Source organism: Parasteatoda tepidariorum, chromosome 4, assembly GCF_982258835.1.
Source record: "Parasteatoda tepidariorum strain Cologne lab strain chromosome 4, Ptep-v5.0, whole genome shotgun sequence".
Taxonomy (NCBI): Eukaryota; Metazoa; Arthropoda; class Arachnida; order Araneae; family Theridiidae; genus Parasteatoda; species Parasteatoda tepidariorum.
In genome coordinates, this window is record NC_141758.1 from 112312248 (window position 1) to 112334021 (window position 21774).

Below are 21774 nucleotides of genomic sequence, written 5' to 3' on the forward strand. Positions count from 1 at the left end.
AAGCAACAAATAGGGTGGAACAATACTTTTTGCCGTTCATTAGTTCAAATGTTAAACACTATTGGAGTAAAGAATTATTAATCAAGATTTTGACTAAAATCTGGCAGCAGAGAAAATTCTGCAGAACCTGAGAAAAATCTGATCTGAAAATCCAGAGTTTTCACTTGATATCCCCTCAGTTACCAAATAGATAGAGTCAACCCTCATAAAACAGTTAAGTTTGCATAAAAATAAAGAAAAATGTCTCAAATAGAACATTATGGTGAGGGCATGTTCCTAAACTTCGTCGAATACAATCCATGTCTGTGCGAATAGCATGGCCATAAATCTTAGCAGTTCCAGTCGTAGCAGGAAACATCCAAGTCAATATTGATCTTAAAGTAAAAATTAGCCTCAATTAAATAAAATTCATAATTTAAAGAAAGCAATTTTTTTAATCTTTAGAAACTAGTTATCTATAACTAGTTATCTTTCTAGTTATTTTATAACACTTTACTTTCAACTGTTGATCATAATTTTTATTATGGATAACTTTTAAATACACACATCAGCATGATTATTCCAACATCACTATTTCTTTCATCAATTATCAAACAAATTGAACATCATTTCATCAGCCATCAAACAAATTAGACACTCAGATGTAAATGAATTAGATAGTTAAAAGCCTTTAGTATGAAGTTTTTAAATAAATATATTGCAATATAAATACAAATTAAACACTCAGTTGTGAGTGAATTATAGATTTTTTTGAGTAAAATCATTAATGGCCCATTTCAAAAAATTAATGCTTTTATGAATTCAAATCATTGATATTTTCAAAACAAGAAGCTCTAAATAAACTATATGCAGCATAATTTCAATGAACAATTATGTATTAGTTTACTTTTACCTCTAATCACATTTATTATCCCACCAGAAAAAATATTTACAAATGTAAGAGATGCCAAGTATAAATTCTAGTTCTAATATTTTTTTAAATAAAATATACAAGAATATTTATACATAAATGTGATCGACGATTTCTTGAAACTTCTGAACAGTGGATTTTAATCCAATCCAGAAGACATGAGAACTACTAGTTCAAGTATTGGAAGAAAAGAAAAAACTCTCACGATTAGTCTAACATAGTGAAAGCAGTCATGTTCAGGAAAGTTTAGTCAGATGAACCGATTGAGGTAAATATTTAGATTTTGGCATGATTATGCATATTTCTAGAAATACACAGAAACCTTTTTACAAGCAATTATAAAACTTGTTCAACTGAAGATAATTCCATCCAAATACAATTTCTGACAATTATTAACTATTATTAATTTGTTATTTCGTAATCCTCAGAGTATTTAAATTTCTTGAGTTCAACTTAGACAAGTCGTTAACGTGACAGGTTTCCCTGCTCATGACTTTTTCTACACTTTCACAGAGCAATTATCTGTGTAAAATATCAACAGAATTTATACTGCAAAATTTACTGTAAAGAAGACCAATCAGAATTTAATAAAGACACGTTAATTATTAAAAGTTAAAACTTTAAAGTTTTGACTTAAAGAAAGAGTAGATCCTTTAATTTCTGAGCCAAATCTTTCAACAAAAAACAAGCACCTTTATGTACTTTTTAAGCATGCAAAAAATATTTTTAAGCTCTATATACAATAACAAAATGCAAACATGATTTTACATGATCATGATGAAATGACTAGTTTCTGACAAAGAACGCTTTTCTTGATTCTATTGGCCATCATAAAATGATCAAGAGATTTTTCGGTTTGATATCAGGGGATGGAAATGAGACTATCATGCAAAATGCAGCAGAGTTGCACGCGAGAGTGCAATAATCTCTCCGAACCCAGTATATGCACACGCAGAGTCACAAGTATTTCATCAAACATGCAAAATGATTGGCGTTTTTATATATGGACAAAGGGTACGCCGAAATAGATTTTGGTTCAATGAATTGTGAATAACATTAAAATAGAACAATGTGAAAAGCACGTTTTTGCATAATACACATAGTAAAGAAAATCGACATAGTATAGAAAAAAAATCTCATTTTCAAAAAGGGAAAATGAAGCACTTTTTAAAAACACCCAATGGAAAAAGCACCCTTAAGGGCTTTTAAAAACTGAAAATAAGCACCTTTTAAAAAGCGCTACACATCATATTTTTTTAATAATTAGTAAATAAAATAACATTTCTATATGTTCTTCTAAAACAAAGACTATTTATTATGTAAACTTACTAAAGTTGGATCTTGCTTCTATATCTGTCACTGGTGCTTCTTTCAATTCTGTACCACACCAATAAGATTTAGTGACAAAGAAATACCATGGTTTTGGAAAGCCATACTGACCTGAAAAATTAAAATTTCATTTACTAATTGATTCTCTTAAAATGAAAAGGTATGAATATAGAATCTATTTAATGATTTGCATAGTACCAGCTCCTGCCAGTTATTACAATTATCACCCAAAATTATTTATCAACTCTGTGGAACCTCACATTGTTTCTCTATCTAAGTACTGTGGCCAACTCAGCCTTGTAATTTTGAACCCAATCCTGAAGACAAGGGAACTCCTGGCTCAAGTTTTGGGAGAAGTTTGACCTTCTTGGAGGACTGTATGATGGAACTAACCCATATTTGCATTATATGGAGCGGAAAACAATGAAAATCTCCCTGTTAGCCTGACTGGAAGGAGACTCTAACCCATGATCCTTCTACCACTGAGGATATTTCACGTCAGCACTGTGGTCTGTGCAAGCCGGATATGGAATTTGTATCGACTGGGATTCGAACCCGGTTAGCCTCATTGGAAGGCGAACGCTCTATCCCCTGAGCAACCATGGCTCTGGGAGAGATTCATTAACTAGAAAGTTCACTTACATGTCAAAGTTCGTACTTCCAACCACAAAAACTATTTCCGACAAAACTATGAAAATCACTAGCCAGATCCATTTTATATAGGTGTAAGGCTATCAGCCAGAATTGACTTTAGATCATTGTTTCTCAACGGGGACGGTGGGAGTATGCTGAGGGGCAGTGAACTTGTTTTGGGCTGTAGGGGGGGCGTTGGATATGCTATGGGCAGTAGGGGGGCGTTGGATATGCTATGGGCAGTATGGGGGCGAAGAGCATGGTTAGTCATTCAAATTTAGTTTTAAAACTCCCAAATAAAATTATTAAATTAAGATTAATTTAATAAGTAAAATAAATCTTAAATTAATATTAAATGAAAAAAATAAGAATTTTCTAAGACTGTCTCCAATAGCTGTGACTCATTCAAGCCATTTGGCGAAAATTGAACTCTTTTAGTATGAATATTTGATTTGATCAGTATTTCTTATGATAGTTTTCATTCACTTCTTTCAGTTTTTTCCCAGGTTTCGATTCGATTTCATTGTTTCTTTGGCCAGGTACGTGTGTGAATTAGTTTTCTATAGTATATTATTCATTAATTTTAAGAAATAGCTGATTTTCTTTCATCTTTTGCATTTTGCTGCCGCCAACAATGTCGTTTAACAAAAAGAAGTGTCGTCAATACAATGCCACTTACTTGAAGTTTGGATTTGTTCAATCACCATCGAACTTTCAACTACCTATGTGTTTACTTTGTAACAAAGTTTTATCGAATAAGGCCATGAAACCTTCTCGTTGGCAGGAGCATTTGCAAAAAATTCACCCTGACAAACAGAATAAAGACTTGTCATTTTTCAAGAACATCAAGGACAAGTTTCTGAAGGCACCTTCGGTCTCAGGCTTACTAGCAACCTCGTCCCAAAAATGCGACGATGGTTTGATAGCCTCTTATAAAATGGCAAAATTGCCAAATCTGGGAAAGCTCATACCATCGGCGAAGAGTTGATACTGCCGTCTGTTAAGGAAGTCTTAGAAACAGTTTTACACCATCCAGCAGCATCTAATGTAATAAAAAATATCCCATTAAGCAACGATACAGTTCGGCGACGAATTGATGAGATGGCGGAAGATGTTGAGGAGTCCTTATGCAAACTTTTGATATCGAATGAATTTTCCCTGCAAGTTGATGAATCAACCTTGCCAAGTAATGAGGCTTTATTGTTGGCGTATGTTCGGTTTGTTAAGGAAGGAAAAACTGTTCAGGAGATGCTTTTTGCTCGAAGCTTGATTATAGTTACCAAAGGAGAATCTATTTTTAACACTGTCAAAGATTATTTTAAAGAGAAAAACATTCCTCTTACGAATATTATGTCTGTTGCCACTGATGGAGCTCCTGCAATGGTGGGTCGACATCGTGGATTTATCGCCTTTTTGAAGAGGGAGGTACCAGATATTTTAGCTGTTCACTGCGTAATTCACAGACAGCATTTAGTTGCAAAAAATCTCAGTGACCGCTTGCATCAGTCATTGCAATACGTTATCTCTGCTGTGAACAAAATTCGCTGTAATGCTTTCAACGATCGATTATTCAGACAGCTATGCAAGATAAACGATGAAGAATTCAATCGTTTACTACTACACACTGAAATTCGCTGGCTTTCCAAAGGCGCCTGTCTCAATAGGTTTTGGAATCTTTTTGACTCTGTGCTTGAGTTCCTGGAAGACAAAGATGTAGTTCTGAAAGACAGATTGCTAGAATTTAAGATAGACGTTGCCCACATGACGGATTTATTTGCGAAATTTAATGGTGTTAATTTACAACTTCAAGGCGACGAACTCAATTTGATCACTTCAAAATCAGTTATTTCTGCCTTTCTAAAAAAACTAATTTTGTGAAAGCAGAATTTTGGTAGGAATGAGTTTAGCCAATTTCCGATCTTATCGAATATTAAAAAGAATGGTGAAATTTCCTGTGATGATACACAAGAATATTGTCAACATCTTGAGTCTTTGCACATGGACTTTTCTAATCGTTTTAAAAATGTGTTGACCCTGGAAGTTCCTCAATGGGTTATGAACCCTTACGTGAATATTGAAACAGCAGAGGTTCATATTCAGGAGGAATTGGTTGAACTTTCAACTAATGAAACTTTGAAAGCTAGCTTCCAGAATGGTGATCGTCTCACAGAATTTTGCCTTCAAGATAACATAAGTCGCCTCTACCCTGGACTGTGGGCTATCGTCAAAAAATTTTTAATTGCCTTCCCTTCCTCCTACCTTGTCGAGCGAGGATTCAGTGCTGTGACGGATCTAGTCACAAAAAAGAGAAATCGACTCGAAATTGTGCAACGAGGGGACTTGCGTCTTCATCTCACTAAAAATATTGAACCGAATGTTAAGAAACTAGCTCTGAACCATCAAGCACACTCCTCCCACTGACATAGTTACTTGATTGCTTCGTTGATACCACGTTTTAGTGTAAAAAATTATTTTTGATGTTTTTTTAATTATCTAATTAAGTTTAAATAACTCTTTTTAGCATAGATTTCTTTGTTTGTTTTCTCATTACCGTATTTATTTTTATTATAACAAAAAGATTGCGATTACCTGCCGGGAGAAAAGTATCGAGTTAACGTTCACACTAATTTTTTTAAAAAATCAAACAAAGTTAACGCCTAAGAATATTGCTTAAAAATGTTACCTCTTATAATTCAGCTCACCCTATGCTCCAAATAACTGAATTTTCACAAAGGGGGCGTTTAAACTCTTTTTCACTCCTTAAGGGGGCGGCAGCGTTAAAAAGGTTGAGAACCTATGCTTTAGATAGTATGCTAAAGTCTATTCTCAAATCGTAACCACCTCTATTTTATATTGCAAAGCAGGATTTTTAGAAAATTTGGGTTTCTATAGACATATATGCTGTTAAACACAATAATTAAAATAGATCAGTATTATTTTAAAAAGGATCAAATTACCAGGGCACATAGCTTCTATATACCATGTGAGGACTCCATAAATAAAACCATCAAAGAGTAGCATTACCATGACCTGTAACATACTGTAATCATCACCAGGAATGGGACTTTCGTGGATATTGGACCACTGAGCCCCGACACCCTCTTCTTCATAATGGCTGATGTAACTGCAACCGAACCCAAAAGAAACATTGGAAGACAGACTCTAAAATCACAAAATTGAAATGATCACTTCCAATATATAAAAATAATGAAAACAATTAGGATTCCTAGTGCATAAAAAGTGAGTTCTTACATTGGCTAGTTTTTTGCCGAGCGACATCTGATCCTCCCACATGACTAGAAAGGGATATGGGATGTATATGATAAAGAAGAGCATGCCACCTGCTGCTGCAGCCAGGTTAGCTCTAGAGAACAGTGTACTAAACAGAAATGATAACATAATTGTGGATACAGAATAGCACAAAAGAAACACAAATATCACACCAGGATCACTGTTCTCCATCACTTTTCCAAACTGAAAAATAAAACACTATAGTAAGTTTGAAGTCAAAAACACATTTTTGCTATAATTTGTCTACGGTAAGAACTCCCCCTGCCACAAAGTCTGAGGCTGTCTGCTGCTACGAAAATAAGAATAGCGTATTTCAGAGAGGGCAGGGTGAGTAGCCAGATTTTTCAACAAAAAATAAGCACTTTTTAAGCACTCAAAAAGTATTTTTAATCATTTTCCAGAAGGAAAAAAAATCATAATTAGGATCTGTGCATCAACAAAAATCATTTTTTTCTATCGTTTAAAGTACTTAATTTATAAACAAAAAATCAATAAAATTCAAAAACTTTTACATAATCATGATAAAATAACTAGTTTCTGATAAATACTGCAGAAACTTGTGAAATCATGTATTTTTTGTCACTTAGAACGATAATTGACAAGGCAAAAAAAAGAAATAATAATCTTTTTTTAAAAGACAGAAAATTCAGCACTTTCACAAACCCAGAACAAAAAAAGCCCCTTTAAAGGCCTTTAAAAAATGTAAATCCATTAAACATACATACATAAAATGAACATCACGAGACGAATCATTTTTTAACATAAATATATATCTTAAAGTACATCTTACAAAGAAATTGCAATAACTATACAGTTGGACTTCTATTTAACGAACTTCCATTTTGTGATTATTTTCGAGGAACCAAGAACATTTTGGAAATTTCTTCGTAAAATAACTTCCAAATAATGAAGTGAATTTTCAATTTAACGAATCTTTATTTGAGATCCACTATTCCCAAAATATTTAGGAACATTTTAAACTTGTTAACGTATTTTATGAGGGAAATGACCTTGAATTGATTTTCAAAACCACTTAACTTTTAGAGAAAGCAGTAAAATCCTTTACTTTTTTTTGTTTGCATTTCAAAAGAAAAACTCACACAAAATTGAGGGATAATATCTATAGTTATTAAACTTATGAACGAATGTGGTAATGTATGTTTAAATTTACTTTTATAATAAATGCATCTATAATTTAATACATAATTTAGCTTATTTTTAACTAAAAATGTATGTAGCATGATAGCGTAACACTTGATAATGTGTTGCTCTATTCTTGCTTCTCCATGCAGATTTCTTTTATGGTTAGGATTAATAAAATAAATAGTAGATACTAGTTTCCAAGATAACGGTGTATCAATTGTTATTTTAATTATGTCTAGTGTTGATGAATTTAAAACCTGTTTTGTGTATTTCAAAAAGTTATTTCCTATTTAACAAATTTTCCATATAACGAACTTATTATCATGATTTAGCAACTTTCTTAAATAGAGGTGTTGATCTGCATGACGGTGTTGATCGCCATTACTAATATTTTAGTGGTAGCTGAAATATCATCATTGATTTTTGTCCGTTACATATACATCGTAATTTGGATGTAATAAAATGGTCTCAGTGAAATAAATGAAATCTTTTAAGAAAATCGGATTTATTAAAAATGAAAATGGCCATAATTCAAAATTAATAAAGAAAAGAAATCCCTTAAAAGGATAAAACATTCTCTTACACTGAGATTTTGGTTAGCATGAATTTTCAGTTGAGATAGATATTCAACGGTTGGGACTGAGAGGCCCAAAAGGGCACACCCAGTCACCACATTTTTGAAATTGAAAGTGAATGAATTTGTTCCCATTGAATAGAACAATGATAACATTGAATAGAACAATGTAAAAAGCACGTTTTTGCCTAATACATGGCGAAAATCGCCATGGTGAAGGAAAGAAAATCTCTTTTAAAAAACACTACCCACCATGTTAAATGAAATTATTAACATTTGTGAGCTCATTTTAATCTGTTTGGTACATAAATGTAGCACATAATATGTATTAATAGTACGTAATAAATTATTTTCATAATGTATCGAATAAGATGAAATCTGGTAAACACAAATAATTATTATAGTACCACCGATTTCACATTAACGAGGTTCGGTTCGACTGTGTACATAGAATATCTAAATTACAAAATTAGAAAATCAGGAAAATGCATTTCTAATGGAGCCTTACTGATCAAATATGTAGCATGGATGTGAAAATTGCTGCAAGTAAATTCCAGTTTCCTGTGTTCTTCCTGTCTGTTCTCTGATGATTGCATGCTCAATCATGTCTTGCAGATAAGCAAATCCAAATGTGATATACTTCATGTCAATCCCTGGTCTTCTTCTTGGTCCAGGCGTATGAAACCTGTGTCACAATAAAAATTATATCAGAAACTGCAGGCAAAAAATATTTGTAATTAAATTTTAAACAGGCTTCTAAACAAAGAAAAAATACAATACAATGCAATTTTTTTCAAATAAAAAAAGAATAGTCATTTATCAATCATAAAAATATCAAGTAATTATACTTATTTCTTGACTAACTGCAAACAGTCTTAACAGACATGATTAATTCTTTAAATTATGTTGGTTTTAGTCTCATAAATATGAAAATTGAGTAATTCAAGCATGAAAATTTATTGAACCTATTAAAAATGCAAAAAAAAAAAAAATTCCTTTATATACCACCAATGCAGTCTTTAAAGTAATAAATAAAAATAGCTATTTACATTTGTTTGCTTTTTTAATTTTGCTTAAAAAATTGAGTTTACAAATGTACTGCATCAAAAAAAACATGCATTTAATTTATAATGAAAAGAATGAAAATTATAACATTTTTATTAAATTCAGTTTTTATGCATATAAAGAGCATGAGGCATTGTAGCAATAACCATACTTAAAACAAAAGGTGAATTTTTTTATACACATCAGGCTGTTCATTAGTATTGTTTCCAGATACTCAATGAGTGTCTGAAGTGTCAACCATATAACAGCATAACACACAAAAATATTTTATTAGCTACATGGAAGTGAGGGTGCTTAATGCTTCAATGAACTATTTAGAAATGTGGTTTATTTAACCCAATCCCTTTTTACAGTTTTGAATACAATCCAAAGTCAGAAAAAAATATGAAAATACTCATTAATGAAAATACATATGAGATTTATTTAATTTTTTTGAATTATAATTCCATTACTTTTTAGTTTTGCATACCACTACAACTTTTTTAATCTATCACTATTTCATAATAAGTTCTTCTACATTAAATTTTCACTACACAATAAATAAAAAAAATTAAAAAAAAATTAAAGTCAATTCCTACTTAGGTCAACAAAGAAAAGTTTTATTTTAGTTACTTTTTATTAAATAATAAAATTTTTTCCCCTGTATAAAATTAAAATTAATTAATTAAATTTAATGAATGAATTAATATTTAAAAAAATTGTATTACCATCATGCGTTAATCACTACAAGTTTAAAATTAATGAATGAGTCAAAGTATGTTTAATGGATGAATAAAAAGTATTTTATTAACAATTAAAAATTTGAACAAGATATATAAATATATATAGGGAGAGTATGAACTAATAGAAGGAATTGAAAAAATCAGACGACTATAAAAAGTATACATTTGGTGACGTGGACCACACGTCATGTTCTTTATTGAATTTATCTGACACAACGAATATAAAACAATTAAATATTTAAATGTGTACAATAAACTATCTTTTTGTTCAAATAGAGCTATAAGTTAGAAATTATTACAGATGTTATTTTTAAAATATGTGAAAAACTGAATCGCTTATAGTAAAATTTAAAACAACGACTAACGCTTAACCCATCAGAAAATTCCATTTCGTTTTTCGCTCATCCCTATTTAATGAATGAATTAAATATTTGGAAAAAACTGTATTAACATCAAGTGTCATCGATTACAAGTATAAAAAAATGTATTTGAACACTTGAGTGGATGAATAAAAAAGTATTTTATGAACGATTAAAAATTTGAACGAGTTATTGGGAGAGTGTGAACTAATTAATAGGAATTGAATAAAAAGTTAATTTACTGAAATAAATGCAACCATATTTAAATAAAAATAGTAAATGGAATTAGATCATAACCAAACACTTGACAAACCCGTCTCTCTTCGTACTGTCCACTTTACTGGACGCCATTCTTATTTTATACTGTATGAAATGAGGCAGTTGATCTCGATTTTCTATATCGTTGAACACAACACCAGCCCAAAGTTTGTTATCTTTAATAAGATCCAATTCAGTCATCACAATGTCCTTCTCTGTATTCAGCGCAACAAAACGATTCAATTCAAAACACTGCAAAGGGAAAATAATATTTTTAATCATTTAGTGTTAGAGGAAAAAATTACATGCAACAGAGATGCTAATTCAAATAGATTGCTCAGCCTTTCTTGCAAAATAAGCAAAAACCCAAAAATTTATGCTTTTTTTCCCCTTCTAAGGGAGAAAATAAAGATCAGTATAAACAACAAATTAGTTGTAATTAAAGTACTTCAATTCTTCTCATACCTGAACTATAGCTCAATGTTGGGAATTGAGTATGGGAATTAAGAACTATGTAAATTTTATTTTTCATTCAGAGTCCTATTTTTTTGCTTTCCTAAAAGTTGTAGAAAAATAACTGTAACGCCTGGCTTCCATACAAATAACTACACCAGATTTTAAAACAATAAATTTAACTTTATGCAAAAACAAAAGAAACTAGGCATTATATTTGACTCAGAGCCTCCAGCTCTTACATAACCAAGGGAGACCCTCTCCCGACCAAGACAAACATACAACTACCTTGATTTCTAACATACCTTCGAGGAGGTGACAAAGTGCACCCCAACGATCGCCAAACATTACAATAACAATAAAATTAAACTAATTTATTTCAGTGATATATTATTAATAAATTGGAACTATATTGGAAATATATTTATCTGTTTTGTTATTACTTCATTTTCACTAACTCATAATGAAATGTAGTAGGTCTTGTAAAAAATATTTATAACACTATATTTCAGTAGCCTTCTTATATGGAAATTGTTGGAGTAGGTCAAACTTTATTTTCTTACGAAATTGGTTTTAGTAAACTTATTTTTAGTAATATTTAGAGTAAATATTTTTTTTACATTTGATTAACTTGCTTTTACTTTTAAAGGTAATAATGATTTGAGAAAACAATTTCGACCTACCTCTAAGTAATCCCTGACCTCCTCAATCATACTGTTTATTTTATTTAACCATGCAGTTGAATTTGAGAGAATTTCTTTGGCTATTTCATTCATGGTTTCTATCACAATCAACAAGGTCTCATTTGTTTTTCCGGTAACAGTCACATTAGACAACAGCTCCTCCAACAAATCTTGAAATGGCAAGTTACCAGGCTGCAATAATTCATAGAAAAAAAAGTAGATTTGAAAATTGTTATGAGCATGCATTTGAGATTAAATTAAATCATGAATGATTGTTTAATTTTAAGAAGAGATTGATACGGATTGTTGATACAGTTTAATAATGTGTTAAGAGGTAAGTTATTTATTTTGTGATCATAATTGTTTAAGTAACGATTGATACTGATTGTTGATACAGTTTAATAATGTGTTTAATTTTAAGCAAAGATTGATACTGATTGTTGACATAGTTTAATAATATGTTCAGAGGTAAGCTATTTAGTCTGAAACTCGCCAAAGTCAAACTTACTTAATAGGTAATATTGTTGGAAAAAAAATGCCTAGAAATTTTTTGCAAGCTTTGTTTCAACAAATTGTAAATAATTTAAAAATTACAATAATTTTGTAACTGGTTGTAGAGAAAAAATATTTTGCTTCATATTAGGGTAGGTACTTTAATTCCGTCACACTAGAGCTGCACAATGGGGTATTAGCGGCGATCTGGAAAATATCACAGATCATGATCTTAAGACCTGTCATCGCAATTTTGATCCTCTGCAGCGGAGATAGCTCCCCTGCTTTGGTAGCCTGACGATCCGAAAGGTGAAGTTGAGCACTTTACAGTAGAACAGTTAAACAAGGACCGATAATGTGCATCTTCGGTTTCTACACAGGCTGATCAAAGTGGTCACTCACCCCGCTTACTGACTGCTGCCAGTAATGGTTGACTTCGGCGTTCTAACGGGTCTTTACGACCAATCCACTTTGGGACTCATATTTTTAAGAAATGTATTTAAGTTAAAGCTAATTTGTTTTAAAAAAGTGAAATACATAACTACTTCAATAATAGCTAATTGCTCATGGCTTTTGCTCAAAACTTCAGATATTTTAACAGACCAGGTGTCAAGCCACTGGTTGCTCAACTCAACGGCATTTACAAGGGGAGAAAAGGTTTCATTCTCCTGCAAAGTAAAAAAGTTTCAAATTTTTGAAATGCTTATTACAAATTACATATTTGAACAATTAATGAGAAAAACAACTTACTCTGGTTATAATTTTGAAAGCAGCTTTGCTGTTGGGTGAATAAATAATTTTCCCTCTCACAAACGGTTTCATCTGACTCCATAGCATACGAGTTAGTCTATTTTGTTCTAAAGTTCGAAACAGGCTGTTGCATTTGGCAGCTGAAAATAAAATAAAATAATGCTGATAATTTAAACACCGAATTTCAAGCTTCGGCAAAAATTCAAAATATTACTTAACTAACAAAATTAATACAAAAGAAAATGAAAATTTTAAGTTTATCAATGAATCAATCATAACAAAATGTTGTAAACACAGACATTATTTATTCCAGTAGTTGGAAAAACAACATTAATTTGAAGTTAACTATCTACTTTATTACAAACTACTTTTTTAAATTTTGTGAGTGCAAAATACTTTTGAAATATAGTTACTATTTCACTACTTTTAGGAGATGAACTTTGCAGGAGAACTTAATTTATACCTATGTTCAAAATAATTTTGAATAAAAAATTGACTTATTTAAACATGAGAAATTATTAAAAAATATTATGCATGTTTACATAAAAAATTTTTTTGCATAGAGACTTTTCCACAAATTCCTTAACTAATTAAAAATTAAATTACTCCTTATTTTTTTAATAATAGAGTAATTGATTTCAAAATTACTGAAACACTTTTAATGTTGGCCTTATTACAAAATAGAAATTTTAACCTTCTGAGCATATAAACTGGAACATTCTGGATTTTAATGTAGCATAAAGATGTTAATGAGTATGCATAACATTTATTACATTACGTACTGATTTAATTCAATTAAAAAAAGTTATAATCTAATACCTTCAATAATTTGTTTTTAAAGGAAAATAATGATTAATTTACGATGAGGAATTTAATTGAAGTAATGTATCTCTTGCATCTTCTGTGTGCATAGTAGGGTAACAGGTGTTATTAAACGTGCGTATAGAATTTTGTAGAAAGGGTAAAATACCAGCTAAAGGCATACCTTTTTCATCAAAATAGCCTGGAAATATAATTTTGATTATAACTATGGCCCAGAATTCAGTCAATGGCATTAAAAAATTTAAAAAATCTTGTGTAATTGATTAAAATGTTAACATAATTAGGGTGTTTAACAGCTTAAAACTTCAAAAAAAGAGACTTAGAGGGGATAAAAGGACTTTTAGATAGAGACCATTTTTAAAAACTTCTTCCAAAAAAAATACTAATTGATTTTCTCTATATTGATACAACTAATAAAATTAACATATGAACACTTACTTAAAACCTAGGATCTGCAGAAACTTGCTAATTATTGCCAAAAACCATGCTTTTTTTATCAACTTCCAATTTTCAAAAAAATGAAATATAAAGAGGTATAAAAGATATATTATCAAACATAGGATAATCTTCAACTGTTAAAAGAAAATTTTGAAATAATAGATTATAATTATTTCAAAATTTTCTATTGTTGTTTATTGTCTCTCCTAGTGAGACCATTATATGATTAAGAAAAGAATTTCACTTTAACTATCATAAAAAGTTAACCTCATACACAGTATCATTCAGCACAAAGGAAGCAGATGCTATCAATCTTGATTAACATTTCAGCACATTTATTAATCTCAGTTAGCATTTAATAGTCCAGATTAACAACAATTATGTAATTTTTCCTACGGTTTGGCAGTTAAGTACATAATTTACCATTAAAAAAAATTGAATTATCATTAGTTTTTTTAGTCTAAAAAACAAATTGAACTATCATTAGTAGTTCATGGTATCACTTTTCTTATTACGGTTATACCGGTTAAAAAATTATTTTTTCTAAATTCCGGTTAAAATACTTTTTTTTTGTCTATCTATAGATAGAAGAATAATGAATGAGACTATCTATAGATGGTTGAAGAGGTACAGAATTCATATTTTGAATAGGAACTCGTTTTAGTAAAAAAAAACAGTGTCCACTTTCACCGATGAATGTCAACAATCACATAGTGGCATTGGTGAATGTCCGAAGTACTTGTTATATCTAATTTGATTTATTCGTTGATATTATTATGTTTATTCGATATTTTAATATCTGCTGAGGATAGATTAGGAGAAACATCAGTTTGGAGTACTGGTTAAATGTATGTTAAACATAAACTGGTTAAATGCAAATGGCACTGAACCTTAAAATAACATCAGAGTAGGGTAAACTGTATACCGGGCACTTAATTAGACCTAGTAAAGACATTTACCAAAGTGAAACTGTCAACATTCACCGGTGGAAGTCAACAACATTTTGGTCATTCACAGTAACATATACACAAATAGAGTATAAAAGGCAAAAATATTAGAAAATTTCACATAAAGAAATTATCCAACATTAAAAAAAATATATGAATGTGAAATAAAGTTCACTAAAATATTAAATTTCAATGACAATTCAAATTTAAAAATAAAATTTGAGGAAAAAAGTCACATTTTTAGTATTTTAGTTTTTTTAACATACTTTTTTGTAGCCTAAATATTACTATTAGTAGTAATATAATTCAACAGAAATTGCTATTAATAAATAATAATCGCATTTAACTGATTTAAATTTAAAAGGATATTAAAAACTGTATTTATGTAAATATAATCACAGTTTTCAAATGTCTTAACCGATTAAAAAAAAATCCAAAATCTCGTTGAAATTACAATATTAAAAAGGTAATTTGTTACACAGGGATTGATAAATAAATGCACTTACATTGATGGGCAGCATACTTTAAGCCTTTGCTTCTAACCCACATAAGAATACGAAATAAAGATAATGGCCAGACTATTTCCACCACTAACCGTACCTAAAACATAAATAATATTTATTATAATCATCTACATCCTTATATGCACAAATATTGTTGAAAATGAATTGCTTATTAGTAGCTATAAATTTTTTCTCCTAGCCGGATTCTATCAGTATTTTATCTTAGTTTAGGTCAGTGGTTCCCGTACAGTGTTACACGGTTCCGTGGAAGAGTGAAAAGGGTTCCAAGAACATTTTAGAAACTTGTACTTATATTTAGATCCAATAAGTAATAAAAATATTTAATTAATATTTTGGTTGTATTTACGAAATTATTAAAAATAAAATGCCTATGAAAAATAAATTGAAAGAATTGGAATCGTCCTCATTTAATTCACATTAGCGAGATATTCGGTAGATTAACTGATTTCTGCACTTAAACTGTAACAAATACATAAAATGAAAAAATATATAACTACCTTTTGTCTCTTGTGAAGCGTAAAATTCTTCCATAATAGAAGGTACAATTAGTTCTAAAACCCCATTATAACTGCAAAAGTTAAAAATACATTGTGCTACAAAAAATAGGATATTATAAAAATATAAAATATTTAAAAATATTACAAAAATAGGACATTTAAAAATATTGCAAAAATAGGATTTATTAAAAATAAGATATTTAAAACCTGAAAAAGAAAAACATACTTTAGAGCTCAATTCAAATATAATCCTGTTAATTAATTAAATTTATTATTTATGAAATGGTAAAAAAGTTTATATCACACAGAGATTTTTATTGAAAAAGCTAAATATATATATACAACACCTTTTAATATGATAACTAGAGAACTGAAATTAAGTAAGAATGATGAAAATCATAAATTTAAATAATTTTTTTTTTCTAAATTGAATTTTTTTTTTAAATTTATGATACATATACATTTATGTGTGTGTGTGCTATTTCTTTACAACCAAATTTCTGTTTAACTATAACTATATTAATAATAACTCAATATTATGTTTATACTTCTAATTAAAATTGTTAACATTATATATTATTACATTGTTATTGTTATAAAATACTATTATATATAACAATAGCCGTAAAAATTAGCACACCAGAATGAAACAAAATTTTACTTATGTTAGTATGAAGTCAAAGCAAGTAAATTATCATTTAATGCAAGAAAAAAATACAAATGAATGGAGGCTTTAGAATAACTCTTTAGAATTATTGCAAATATTGCAAATGTAGGATATGCGATAAGGTCGTAAACTGAGATAAAAGCTCCTGTATGATGTACTGCTGTAAAAACACCGCTAAATCAACTTAACTGTGTAACTTGTTATTCCGAATGGTCCCAGATATGTACATTCAATTCCAATTTGGAGAAGTGACAGTATACAACAACATACTATAATGTACTTACTATATACTATTTTACATAGTTATTTTATTTAGAACATAAAGTTTTAAAAGTTTTTAGCACAATTTAATTAATAGAACACTAAACATTTACTAATAACTTAATATCAATATATAGAAAATTCTTATAGCAATGTTGCATAAAAAGAATAAAAGGCATCAGTTAGTTAGTAATCTTTCGTAATAGCAATCATATTTTATTAAGATTTTTAATACAGTTCAAGAATTTCTTAATCAAATAATATTAAAGTAGGATTTCAAAAATAATAATAAAAAAAAAGAAATGAAAAGAAAGAAAAAAAATTTAATTGTTAAATGATCTCCCAATTCGAAATCCATAAATTCCATTTTATGATTACTGTACTTTATTTTATTTTATTTTATATTCTAACCGTCGTTGAACAGCCAACCCAATTTTTTTTATTTATGATTACTTATGTTTAACTCCAAAGCCTTGTGATTTTAAACCCAAACCAGAAGACAAGGGAACTCCTGGATATTGGGAGAAATTTGCCTTCGCGAAGGACTTTTTGATGGAACTAGCCGCATTTGCGTTACATGGTGAGGTAAACTACGAAATACTCCCATAGTTATTCCGACGGCAGGTGACTGTAACCCATGATCCGTTTACCACTGAGGATATTTTGCGTCAGCACTGTGGTCGGTGCAAGCTGGATGCGGAATTCGTATCTCTTTGGGACTTGAACCCAGTTCACCTCATTATAAGGCGAACTCTCCATCCCCTGAGTCATTGTGGCTCATGATTACTGTATTGATAGTAGCCAATCAATTTTAAAATCATAAGATACGATAGTTGTAAAACTACGAAATTCAACCTACATGATTTGTTGCTGGATCGGCTGAAAATATTATAAAAGTGCATGAACTTGAATTCATCACCTCTAAAGTTAGATTGTGTATCAAATTTTCATTATTAATTAAAAATAGAGAGATGTTGGGTTGAAAATCGATATTTTAAAATCCTATTTTATCCAGCTGACCACCTATATCCGACTATTTTAAAATCCTCATTTACTTGAGTAGAAAACAGTGGTCTTCTGAACGTGCACAAAATTCGGGAATATCTGAACCTATATCTACATTAAAATTTTAAAGTTTGCGATTGTTTTTCCTATTAAAAAAGTCCCTTGTAATTATACAAGTACTAATTTTGAAATAAATGTTTCTTAAAATTTCAAATAGCATATAATTGTCTTAAAACATTTATATTTAAATAAAATGAGATATATTTTTCAGTAATTCAAACATAACAAAAGAAGAAGATTAACTATTTTGATACACTGTCAAATTGAATTCAGAAACTAATGTTTTTGCTTTTTCTTAAACACTGTACTTCTGTACTAGCTATAAATAAACTAAGGATCTAAGTGATTTGCAATTAGAACGGTCTACAGGTGTTAAAGTGAGAGGATGTTGCAAAACAGGGCTAGTCTAAAAAGGCAAAAAATAACTCGTGATGGGCTCAGGGGATAGAGCCTTCCAATGATGTGAACCGGATTCGAATCCCAGCGATGTTTGGTCAATACGAATTCCGCATCCAGCTTGCACCGACCACAATGATGACATAAAATGACCACAGTGGTGGACGGATCATGGGCTAGAGTCACCTTTTCCTCTGGCTTACCGTGGGTCTCGTGGTCTTCCTCTCCATGTAACGCAAATGCGGGTTAGTTCAGGGCCGCCTCGAAAGAAGGAGGAGTTATAGTTGAATAGGGGGTACTGAAAATGATCTTCCGCTCAGACATCATGCATCACGATCGATGTTTCAGTTGGTTTGTGTTGTATGTTGTGTTGATTACATAACAAAATTGTTTTTTTTTTCTTTAGAAAATAATGAATCCACTACTAGTATGAATGCACTACTACTAGTAAATAAATTATTACTTTAATTGTCCGTGTTTTGTTCTTATTCTTTGTTATATGATTGCATTAAAGAAATATTAGCTTTTGGAATTTTAAGCATTTTCATTAAAATTCTAAGGAATTTCTTCTAAGGCTTATTTAAAATTTGTTATTTTACGAGTGGTGATGAAAAAACAAATTATATTTTGCTTCAGTTGGTTAAAGCATCTAACAACACTGTCAGGCTTAAAAACTTCCCTTTGAATGATTTCTTCTGTTTGGCTATTTTGGTAAAACACATTTCAAAATGTAATTTTTTTTAATTTTTTTTTTTGTATAATACAAATTGTGCAAAATTGTCAAAAATGCAATGCTATTGGTAAATAGTTTTTAAGCTTTTGGTGGGAGAATTCAATGTAATTTTTATACAATTAGGGGAGAAAAAAATATTTTTAAATATTGTAGTTACCCATGAAATTGGTTACATAATACCAGTACATAATAATTTTGCTCATTTTATTAATAGTACAATACTTAAAATATGTTTCTAATACTTTTCTTTTGTTATTCTATATATTTGTTTTTAACCATGACAGGTTTAAGTTTTCTTTTGAATAGTTTCTTTTGTTTTGCTAGTTAAGCAATATTATTGCAAGATAGTATTTATAAGAACAAATGATTCACCGCCAGTTATTTTAATTTTTCATATCTTGTCTGCATTTTTATTTATTTATTTTTTGTATGATTGCATTAAGAAAACAATTTTAGCTTTTAGTAGCAATGCTAACTTTTCCCCTCTACATTTCTATAATTTAGAGTGATGTGACAATCTCTTGTATTTATATCTTGATACATAATGTAAATGTAAAAATAATTATATTAATGTCATTCATGAAAAAGTATTGTTTGTATGAAGAATGAGTAAAAAAATTTTACTGTATTCTGCACCTGCAAAGTTTATATAACTCATTTAAATTCACCTACACATTTGACGAAATATGCCTGATTTTTTTCCTATATTAATTTTTAAAAAAAAAAATTTTTGAAGTTTTAATTTCGGTATATACATTTTTTTTATCCTCTTAAATTCATTCTTTAGTATCTTATAAAATATGAATCTTATGCCTTTTAAACACTATTTTAAATGTTCAACACGTTTTGTTAAATGTTCAACACGAAATATTTTCACAATATAAGAATTAATTCTTATTATTATATTTTTTTTTTTATGTGACTAGTCTCCCACCTGAAAGTATTCCAATTATTTGGTTCAAAATTTCTTACTAGTAAATATCAATAGATTGAATAAAGATTTATTTGAATCATAAAAAGTATAGTTGGTTGTTCAACTTATGTGGATTTAAAATATAATTTGCAATAAATAATTGTTAAGCAACATCATAGCTAAATCACATTTTTATTTCTTTAAATTTAAAAAAAAGGTAATTTGGAGAAGAAATATTTACCATCTGTAATTAAAATTTTTTAACGGAACTCATAACATTTATCAAATTGACTAGTTAACTCTCTATACATTTAGATTCAATTTTTCTTATAGATGATAATTTCATTTGCACTAAATTTTATGAGGTTAAAGGTTTGGTAATTCAAGATGCAAAAGAAGCTGGAATACATGTATAAAATAAATTATGTTTAATTAGAATAAATTAAATTCTAATTAATGTCTCGTAATTTAGGCAGAAGAGAAATTTTTTAAAATTACTTGAAATTTGTTTTAAGTCAACTTAACTGATAACTTATGAATTTGCAGATAGATGAAAAAGTTATTTTTCTGCACTACTTCACATACTAACAAGGGAAACTAGGGAAGTGTGGCTCGTCAATTTTGAAATAAACTAGTAGGATGTATGCCTTATGAAGAATAATTTTAGGGGGCAACATTCGTTTCGGCCCATAGAGGGTCCTATGAGAGATAAAAAGTAATTAAGTATGTAGAAAAATCGGTATTTCATTACTATTAGTTAATTAATGCAGACTATTAGTTATTGTAATTATCTCATACTCCAATTAATTTTGTGGTACTTTCACGTACTATATAATGCATATTACAATATGAAAAAAACAATATCAAACGAATTCAAAAACAAAATATAAACGATCTAACAATATGAAAAAAAATTTTTTTTTTTATAAATCACATTTTTGGATAGTTTCCCTTTTTAGTTTCCCTTCTAAATATGAAAAAATTCCATCAGTTTGGAAAAATGCGTATTATATTTCGACTCTCATATAAATGAAATTTTTTTCTGTTTACTAGTTTTAATATTGGAAAATTTTTTGAAAAAAAAAAATTTAAAAAATTTGATGCCAAATTTTTTTTTTTTAAAAATGCCAAATTTTTTTTTCTTCTGAAAAACTACAGATATATTAAATTTTCGAAATCAATTTTGACAATAAATATGCATTATATAGTACGTGAAAGTACCACAAAATTAATTGGAGTATAAGATAATTACAATAACTAATAGTCTGCATTGAAGTAATGAAATACCGATTTTTCTACATACTTAATTATTTTTTATCTCTCATAGGACCCTCTATGGGCCAAAACGAATGTTGCCCCCTAAAATTATTCCTCATAAGGCATACATCCCACTAGTTTATTTCAAAATTGGCGAGTCACACTTCCCTAGTTTCCCTTGTAAGTAAATACAATCTTTTCGTTAAAACGAAGATTTCCTTTCTAGCCCAGATTGAAATTTTATGAAAAAAGCTATCTCTTTTTGACAACATTCAAACTACTAAAGAGAAAGTGAAGAAACGTAATGCGTGGCGTCACAAGACAAGTGCCGTGGCCCCCTGAAATGTAACTCCTCCTTCTTTCGAGGCGGCGGATTGGGTTCAAAATTACGAGGCTACGTAGTTGAACACTAGTAGTCGCAAACCCAAAAATTGGGTCTATTCAACGACAGTTATAAAATATAAAATAAAATTGAAGATTATTTTTTTAAAAAAAAATTCAATAACTTTTAAAATATTTAAGATATTTGTCCATTTTAAAGCCAAATAATTATTCACGTGAAACGGTATTTATAGCTTAAAATAATCATTTT

The 21774-nt window shown here is 29.5% G+C and overlaps 1 protein-coding gene across 1 annotated transcript; it reads right to left on the bottom strand.

Annotated features, from left to right (window-relative positions):
• Positions 1-6195: 6195 nt before the first annotated feature.
• LOC147812565 (phospholipid-transporting ATPase ABCA1-like) lies at positions 6196-15963 on the bottom strand. The gene is made up of 8 exons (XM_087161918.1): positions 15891-15963; positions 15376-15469; positions 12663-12802; positions 12458-12580; positions 11421-11612; positions 10340-10536; positions 8389-8565; positions 6196-6346 (listed from the first exon to the last, which is right to left on the bottom strand). The coding sequence occupies exons 2-8, from the start codon at positions 15416-15418 to the stop codon at positions 6334-6336; spliced, it is 885 nt and encodes a 294-aa protein (XP_087018044.1). The 5' UTR covers positions 15419-15469; positions 15891-15963; the 3' UTR covers positions 6196-6333.
• Positions 15964-21774: the final 5811 nt, after the last annotated feature.

Excerpts from the sequence above, each read along its gene's own strand:
- LOC147812565 (XM_087161918.1), bottom strand. The coding sequence starts at position 15,418 with ATGTGGGTTAGAAGCAAAGGCTTAAAGTATGCTGCCCATCAAT. Across the intron at positions 12,581-12,662 it reads CTTTCAAAATTATAACCAGA|GAGAATGAAACCTTTTCTCC; the intron begins GTAAGTTGTTTT and ends TTTACTTTGCAG. Across the intron at positions 11,613-12,457 it reads AGCAATTAGCTATTATTGAA|CCTGGTAACTTGCCATTTCA; the intron begins GTAGTTATGTAT and ends GAATTATTGCAG.